The sequence below is a fragment of the Callithrix jacchus genome, chromosome 21 (genome assembly GCF_049354715.1).
Source record: "Callithrix jacchus isolate 240 chromosome 21, calJac240_pri, whole genome shotgun sequence".
NCBI lineage: Eukaryota > Metazoa > Chordata > Mammalia > Primates > Cebidae > Callithrix > Callithrix jacchus.
Window position 1 is genome coordinate 36,659,487 of NC_133522.1, and position 9,275 is coordinate 36,668,761.

The 9,275-nt window shown below is 36.0% G+C and overlaps 1 protein-coding gene across 1 annotated transcript; it reads left to right on the plus strand.

Moving 5' to 3' along the window:
- The first annotated feature begins 6,514 nt into the window (after nt 1-6,514).
- Nucleotides 6,515-8,892, plus strand: KRTAP20-4 (keratin associated protein 20-4). The gene is made up of 2 exons (XM_035283373.2): nt 6,515-6,534; nt 8,787-8,892. The coding sequence occupies exons 1-2, from the start codon at nt 6,515-6,517 to the stop codon at nt 8,890-8,892; spliced, it is 126 nt and encodes a 41-aa protein (XP_035139264.2).
- The last annotated feature ends 383 nt before the right edge of the window (nt 8,893-9,275 follow it).

Sequence of the window (9,275 nt, forward strand, 5' to 3'; positions counted from 1 at the left end):
TAAAATGAACACATAACACTTACTGTAAAAATAAGTTATGTAAATATGGTTTTACTCTTCCCCCTACCCATCTCTTTCTCTCCCTCAAAATATTTTAATATTTTCTCACAGTGGCTGATCTTAGGTAACTGAAACTGCAGAAATGGAAATTACGGTTGAGGGAAAACTACTGTATGCATTGAATTTGCAGTGAGAAGACTCAACATGCCTCATGATTCCTGCCTCCGATGTCAATATTCTTGCGTGAGCCCCTCCCTGTGAGTGAGGATGAGACTCATTGTGTTTAACCAACGTTTATGATTATGTGTGCTTATGTGATTGTGTTACATAAGACTGTAGCACCCATCTTGCTGGAGGCTCTTACCCTCCCTTCTGGTTTTGAGAAAGTATGCAATTACGTTTGGAAACTTCTTTGACAAGGATCTGTGAGCATCCTATTGGAGCTGATGGTAGCCTCCAAAAGACAGCTTGCAAGGCACTGCAACAAAGAGCCAACAAGAAAATTAGTCCTTTAGTCCTACAACTGCAAGGAACTGAATTCTGCTAACAAAGGTATGCCCTTGGAAATGAAGCCTTCCCAAGCTAAGCCCTGGCTACGAACACAGCCCCATCAAACATCTTGAAATGCAGCCTTGTGAGATCTTGAAGCTTCTCGGTTTATACCAGAAATAGTGATTTTATTTGATTACTATGGCCCACCATGTAGCCCAAATAGCTTTATAAACTATTACTAGTTTAGGCTATACTAGATTATAAAACTATGCCTTAGGTTATGTCTCATTAAAAAATAGTTTCTTCAAAACGAAAGATTCAAAGTGAAGGATATAGTAACAAGCATTCATTTATTTTGAGAGATATGCATGTGAAGGTTTGGAAAAATTAATTTTTTTTCTTTATTATGTGATAGATGGCAGGCAATGCATAACCCAACATGTAAATGATATGTACTTAATTTAGTGTTGAGAGTTCCCCAGCACAACATATATTCTTCCCCCAGAAGCAAAGGAGGAAACTGAAATTTATTAAAAGGGTTACTCTTCTAAAACAATTGAACTTTGAATTGGTAAAGAAACCTCTCTAGAAATTGTAAGAAAAAATATCTCCCTAAGAATTGAATTATTAGCTTTCATGCAAACAGAAACAAAAACTGTGGGTAAGAAATTTTACATATTAAATGACTGAGATGAACACCAGGTTTCTTTCTGTATTAAATGTGTTTATTAGGTGAACAGAGAAACAAGCTCCAGCATAAAAGTCATCAAGGCAGATGCTATGACACCATCATTCTAATGAAAGGAGAACTGACTGGTGAATTTCACCTTATCCCATTTCATGATGGAAATTCAAGATATTTGTAGGTCAGACAGCAGCTCAACAACAGACCATATTAGACTTCCATTGCAGGATATCAGCACTCAAGGGAAAGGCTCAGAACATGTAGGCTTCAGAATTAATGAATCTCAATATCAGGATACAGGGTAAGAGTCTCGCATGGTGTCCTCAATAGCAGCAGCCAAAGCCGGAGCCATAGCCAGAGCCGCATCCATAGCCACAGCCACAGAGGGAGCGGGAGCCATAGCCATAGCCACAGCCGTAGCCACAGCCCAGTCTGCGGAAGCCACAGCAGGAGCCATAGCCACAGCCCAGGCCTCCGTAGCCATAGCCCAGGCCTCCATAGCCACAGCCCAGACCTCCATAGCCACAGCACCCATAGCCACGGCCGCCATAGTAGTTTCCGTAGTAGCTGCCACACATGGTGATGGTTGTAGAGGTTGTCCTTGGGTAGGAGGAAGTGTAGGTGACTTCAGTATGAACACTTCCCTTGCAGAGGGCCTTATATATGCCTCAGAGTGGGTGGGAACCACACACAAGCCATGCCATTGGCTAATTTGAAGGACCAGTGTGAGTAATTTGTTGACTCTTGTTTTTCAAGCAGGACCTTGTGGCATTTAAAACATTTTCTATTGTTTAGCCACATCTGAATCATTTGTACCACTTTAATAAGCATCAACTGTCTGACCTTTAAAATTCTACTCACACCAGACATTCAAATTACCATTTCCCAACCAAACTTTATGTAAAGAAATAGCATATGAGTAAGCAAACTGGTCTGTTCAAAACAACCAATAATTTTACCTTATTTTTGCTGACATTCAACAGGTTACGGTAATCTCCCTTGAGCTTGAGTTTGTCCATCTCTTTCCTGCCGCTCCAAATTCATTGTTTTCCTTTAGGAATTCTTCTCATTTCCACATAAGTGATATTTTTCTATTAAAAGCCAAAAGGTGTCACTCAGCTTCCAGAGACTGTTGACACAAAGCCAATAGTTTGAAATTCTGAAATACCAGGCATGAGAAAACCACACTTTTCTTTCTCACATCAATACTTCCTTTTGTAACTCTGTTTTAAAGCAACGTTCTTTCCCATAGTTTCAAATTTGTAATCAACGGGATTTCATTTTATTTACAAAATTGTATTTTTACAAAATTTTCCTGAAATTTCAAGACATTTGTCATATTTGTGTTCTGGCTCAAAATGAGTATAGGTATTCTCATATTTAAAACAATAATATTGGCAGAAGGATCATCTCATACAACCTAGTATATTTCCACCATCAAACAAGAAGTCTTTGGCAAAATATGAGACTATGAGAAACATGATGCTATAGGCCAATCTTTATTCAAAGCAGTGAATATCAGAGCTAAATTGAATGATTAAGTCAAATAGTCTTCTAGACCTATATTCTTAGTAAGAAGACTTTTTGAGAGTGGGTTTAAAATAGTAGATAAGAGTAAAATGTCTGTGATGAGCTTTCTAGGCTCAAATTTTACCTCTACTGTTAACCACATGCTTCAGTTGCCCCATCTGCAAATTGGGTTGCAATAATGATAGCTACCCCACAAGGAAATTTTGAGAATCAAATCTTTTGCTACCTACCAGACACTTAGAACAGTGCTTGGTTCATAATAAAAACTAGAATACTAGAATAAGTTTTTCTGTCTTTATTTCTTTCATCCATTACTGTTTTTCTGGATAGAAACTTCGGTAGAGAGTTGATCAATTGAATAAGAGAACTCAGGCATGCCTAAGTTCTCATTTAGGGGCCTTACATCCTTGAAGCTGAAGGAAAGAGAAACTGCATTGAGGATGTACATCTAAAAATAGAGAAAGTCACATCTGGTCTTATTGAGAAGGAGCAAGTCCTACCGAGTTCCCCAACAAACATAGCACAAGCAGGTGGAGATATAATGACTGGTTCTCATCCAGGTGGATTTGAATGGAGACTCGTTGATTTTTTTTACAACAACCCAAGACTTTTTTGGCTGTAGAACAAGGCTGTAACACTTAATGCGAGGTAATGGATTGAGTAGAGTTTTATTTTTATGGCAATATGTGTTATGCCATCCACAGATATCAATGTGGGACAGGTATGGTCCTCCTCAAAACCGACAGGATACCACTGCACATTGAGGTACATCTCAGGTGGAGAATGAGGAGTGATAATGTCTTTATTGCAATTGTATTTTAATCCTGACAACCAGAAAGTGATTGAATTTTGTTGAGTTTACTTCGAAGGGACAAGAATAAATGTTTTGCCACTTAGTGGAAATAATGAATCAAGATAGAATTTGATATAAAAGCAAAATAAAGTGTATTTGTACATTTGTAAAGTTGTATCTTGTAAAAATGTCACCTGAGCCAGGCGCAGTGGCTCAAGCCTGTAATCCCAGCACTTTGGGAGGCTGAGGTGGGTGGATCATGAGGTCAAGAGATCGAGACCATCCTGGTCAACATGGTGAAACCCCATCTCTACTAAAAATACCAAAAAAATTAGCTGGGCATGGTGGCACATGCCGGTAATCCCAGCTACTCGGGAGGCTGAGGCAGGAGAATTGCCTGAACCCAGGAGGCAGAGGTTGCAGTGAGCCAAGATCATGCCATTGCACTCCAGCCTGGGTAACAGGAGTGAAACTCCATCTCAAAAAAAAAAGAAATGTCACCTGAATTATGTATTTAAAGTAAGATAAACTGTTCTATCTCTGAAGAAATATTGGGTATTATTACAGATCTCACACTCCAAAGACTTGCCCCTTAAGCATTTCTATCTCCCCAAAGCCATGCAGACAGGCTTCTTCAACTGCAACTGGTAGATGAATATAAGGGAGTTACCAAACCAAAACTAATTTGAATCAGATGAGATTTACATAGTTTCTGTTATTTCTTAGAATCTCATCGTGAAATTTTAGTATGTGCTCTCAAAGAAAAAGGATTTTAAAATCAGGTTAAAAAATCTATCATTCAAATAGCATTCTTTGATTGTGAAAATCTTGGAACAACAATAGAGGAATCCTAGCTATGAAGGCTTCACTATGCCTAATGAAATAAGATATTTATGAGAGCTTTGCTTTGGTGGCATTAGTGGTCAACCCAAAATAATTCATAAGAGCAACATTGCCTGTGATTTGCCACACCTACTACTGAGGAATCATAAAAGACCTGTGAAGATGGAGATGTTCAAGTTCAAGAACATCCTCTTCTGTACCTGAACCATCCATTTCTGACATCATGATTTACTGTGGCAACTACTATGGTGGCTACAGATACAGTGGGTTTGGCCGTGGCTATGGCTGTGGCTACGGCTGTGGTTATCCTGGCTATGGAGGCTATGGAAACAGCTGCTGCCACCCATCTTGCTATGGAAGATATTGCTCATTTGGATTCTACTGAATAACTCTAGAACTCACCTGATTTCTCTGCTTGTGAAACTTGGATTCTCATGCTGCTCTTGTTCATCTGATCCTGTGTCTCCAAAGTACCAGAAACCTAAATCTAAGCTATTACCGAAGAACTATAGATGTTCTCTTTCTCTGGTTCTATTGTTGAAGACGATAAATGCAACTAAATTTTCCCTTTGTTTCTTAAGGCCTCTAAATAACTTTAGTCTGTTTGCAAATACAGTGTGTTTTCATGTTTATTATTTTCATTGTCAAATTTGCATGTGGATGATGGTCAGATGGAAATCTATGCGTAATTACTATCCCAAGGGGTTGACACTACATCTTATTTTATTTTTCCACTTTTTGTTCATCTATGTATGTCTCACAGTATTTAGAACTGAGCTTCCGTGGGGACATAGTTCATTGCTTTCTCTTCAAACAATTTCTATGCCTAGCTTCTATTGACAAGCAACACACCTAAGTCTGGTGGCTGCATGCTGCTGACTGTCGGTCCTTTTTTCTCCAGAGCACAGAGAAACACACACACATTTTAAGTGACGGCTTCCATGAATTTTCCAAGTGGTGTGCCTTCTGGTAGCTTCATCACAATGAAGCCTCTCAGTTGCCTGATGCAGTGTGAAATGGCATACAGGAAGTCTGTGATATGTCTTGGACCTGGATGTCTTTATAGGAAATCTCTTTATGATAGACAATTTTGATCATGAAGTTCATTTCATATTTTACTGCATTCATGTAACAGTTTCTAAAGTATTCTAGTCATGCTGCTATATCAGGAGAGAGCATTTTTTCATGAATATTGGAGATGGTTTCAGTTGTAACATTACTAAATTTTATCTAGTGGTATACTTTATACAACTCTGGTATTTGTGTACTATTTGAACCTGGTAACAGAATATTCTAATTGAGTTTTTAATTTTTTCCAAATGAAAGAGTTTTATTAAGTTTTGACTACATCGTCTGAAAACAAAACTTCTCAGTTAATCTGTAAAAACAAACCATTGACATTAAGGAAACGACACTTATTAGTGAAAATTTTTTTAAAAAGTTATACTAGATAGTGGGATTAAAAGTTTACATCATCATTTTGTGAATATAGCAAACAATATATATTGTCAAGTATATAAAATAAAATGAATTTAGAACCAGAACTCCAAATCTATCCATTGCCAGTTCTTAATCCAAAATTTTCTAAAATATTAAAGCATACCTCAAAGAATGTATTTACTATCATACATATTGTATATGTGTTATTGTTAATGATTATTTATAATTAACAATGCATAAAATTTATAAATAAATAGTTGAATTAAAATGAGGAATGCAGGCTGAAAGTATTTACAGTATGGTTTTCTCATCTCACAGGTTTGAAGATCACTGCTCTTGACCAAAATTTCTCAAGGTGTGGTCTAAGGACACACGTGGGAACCAAAGACCCTTTTGAGATCTCAACAGGGGCAAAATTATTTTCATAATATTTTTCATTTTTACTGCCATATATTCATGAATGAACACAGGAATTTTCCAGAAATATGTCTGTTATCACAACAGACTAAATGCAAAATCGATATGAGAAGCTGTCTTCCATTAAGCCAGACATTAAGGAGATTGACACAGCATGTAAAACATTCCACTATTCCTAATAAGTTTTTGGTATAAAAAATATTTCTAAAAATATAAAATTATGACTTATTTTGAAATGAATTAACTCATATCTTGAAATCATCAGTTTTAATTTTAAAAATAGATGAAATATGAGTAAATATAACACATAAACAATGGCTTTTTGGGATCCCCAGTAAGTTTTTTGTGACCAAATAATTGAAAAATTATTACTCTGAACAGACTAATCCTATCCACCATTATTTCTTGGTGGTAGGTTACTTGAGGCAGAAGCATGCCTGAAATATTTTGGTTTAAATCCTCAAATATGGGAGTTATTTAATTAGGAAATAACACGATGCTCTTTGACTCTCTGTATGTTGGTTTTTAAAAGTATGGTTCAAATGATAGATGCATATTCTAACAAGGATTCTTTGAAAAGGTGACAAAGTCATCACTACCTCAAATAAAAGAACTCAAGTGACTAATCCCACTTAAAATTTACTTCCTAGAGGCAATTGATCTGTATAGAATAATTGAGGTTCTTTTCAAAGAGAATAATATAGCCTGTGGCTTTTCTTTTTTTATATTTGCTGCCATTGTTCCCAGGGATATATTTAATTTTTAAGTAGAAACACTGTCTAAAGTTTGGTTCCTAGTACAATTTTCTCATTCCTTTTTCTATATTGTTGTATTGGTGAGGAGTAGAATTTATTTCAAGTGATAGAAATAGTATACATTTTAAGAATATGTTTTTCTCTCACATAGTCAAAGTCTGGATTTAAACCATCTCTAGCTGGTTTGTAGTCCTCAGTGACCTAGACTCATTCTAAATCACTACTTCATCATTCATAGGATGTGACCTTCATCTTTATAGTCAAAGATGGTGGCATTTGTGTCCTAGGGAAGAGGAACAAAAAATATGCAAAGAAAATGTTGAAGGCCCCATACAACTTGAATCTTAAGGAAAGTTCCAGAAAGCCATCACATAATACCTTACATTTTTTCCATTGTTCAGAACTTCATCACATGACTACAGTGGGTTTCAAAGAAGCTTGGGAAACTTCGGGTTTTTGTTTTTTCCTAAGTTAATAATGCCCAGAAAAAAAAGAACTATTATATTCAAAGAAGGGGGAGAATACTGATAAGCAAGCAACTATTCATTGTTATTACAGCTAGAGTCCATCAAGTTTGGCAAGCAATATTGTTAACCAGCATAGTACTATAATGAGCATCTCAGGTCAGTTATATCAAAACATCATAATAAGATTCTTTGTAATATATAAGCATCTTTTAAAATGTACGTACGTATTTATGTATGTCCACTTGATTGTTACTGTGGATTAGTGTGTGATTTTGTTTAGGCAATAAGAGAGCCACTATATTCTTTATTTTTTTAAAATAACAACATCGATTGGCTTTAAGAGTGTCAGAGAAAAATGCCAAACTATTAAATTTAAATATTCAAGCTAAAACTTAGAGCAGGCAGTTCTCTAGATCAAGCTTAGTTTTAGATGTATGTTTACTTAGATGTTTGTACTTAGTTCTTAGCTTAGTAATTAGATATATGTCTTTACTTGTTTACAACAAATACTCCTTATTCCCACAGGTGATGGTTATATGGATCCACTACCATATTTCATATATTTCTCTGCCACTGTCTCAAGAACACTTTTCTGGAGAAGTCCAAAGACAACATCAAAACAAATTTGAAAATATGAGAACCTGAGAAGTGAGATGTGGGAGACCTCACACCAGTATTTCAATTTCTAAATAAATGATTACAGTAATCTCACATAGAAACAAAGTCATGCTGAGAAATAAATAAAACTCTCAAGATAAAAAAACACATATGTGACTTTATAGTAGCATTTTATTATAAATTTGGTCAGTTTATTGTTAATAATCAATAGAAAATATTATTTGGGATAAAAATTTGTTTGCCTGAAGGAAAGAAAGTGTGTAATTACAAGACATTTTACTTCAGAAAACTTTCCATTTGTATCACTTCCTCACTCAAATAGATATACTTCCGGTTTCTGATTTCATATTTGACTGCCCAGTAGAAATAATTACAAGAAATGGAAAAAAAATGGGATCAAAGGGCTTGCATATTGATAACATGTCAAGGAAACTGATCTAGACTTTAATAACAAAAAAAGAGTGAGAAGATCACCAAGACACAGGAAGCATCTCTAATTAAGGGCATGTAACATTATTATTGAGTTTCAGACAAAATAGTTGCATTTGTATAAGGGTGTCTCTACTTATTGAAACAAATTTTGTGAAGTTTTATTCTGCAGCTTTCTCTGAAACGTGAAACTAAACTGCCTCATACACTACTGAAGGTGTATAAAATTTCATTTACAGATGGTGACATTCAAATTGAGAAAAATAATTCCCTGATCCACAACTGAAACATCCACTCCTGAACACCATGTCCTTTAGAGCCATCTTTCTGGCAGCCTGGGCTGTGGCCATGGGAAGGACTGTGGCTGTGGCTGAGTATGGCAGGTGTGGACATGGCTGTCAACCATCTTGCTCTGCCAGGTAATGACCTCATGGATTCCACTGAGGAACACCCAGACCACTTCTCTCTATTGCACTCCTCCACCTTGACTTCCTGATTCTGTTTCTGTAATTTTTCACAAGAGTAATTATATTTGCCATACAAACTCTGATAGCTCATGTAGGTGAACTCGCAAAACACAAAGTTCAGACCCGTAATGCTTCTCGCTTCATGGAAAGAGCCAAAACTGTGTCAAAATTCATAGATAACTTTTATCTTTAATATTGTGCTACCAAGAAAATTTATATTTTCAATGAGTATCTTTCATATGAAAAAATCAGTTCTATTTTAATGAATTGTTTTCTCATTCAGGATTGTTCTACTCTATTCATTAATTTGTATGGAACTGAGAGAAACTGCCTTTGGGC

What these genes read in the sequence shown, in the direction of transcription:
- KRTAP20-4 (XM_035283373.2), top strand. Translation starts at nt 6,515, where the DNA reads ATGGCTTTTTGGGATCCCCA. An exon ending in ATGGCTTTTTGGGATCCCCA is followed by an intron (nt 6,535 to 8,786) that starts GTAAGTTTTTTG and finishes CATGTCCTTTAG; the next exon opens with AGCCATCTTTCTGGCAGCCT.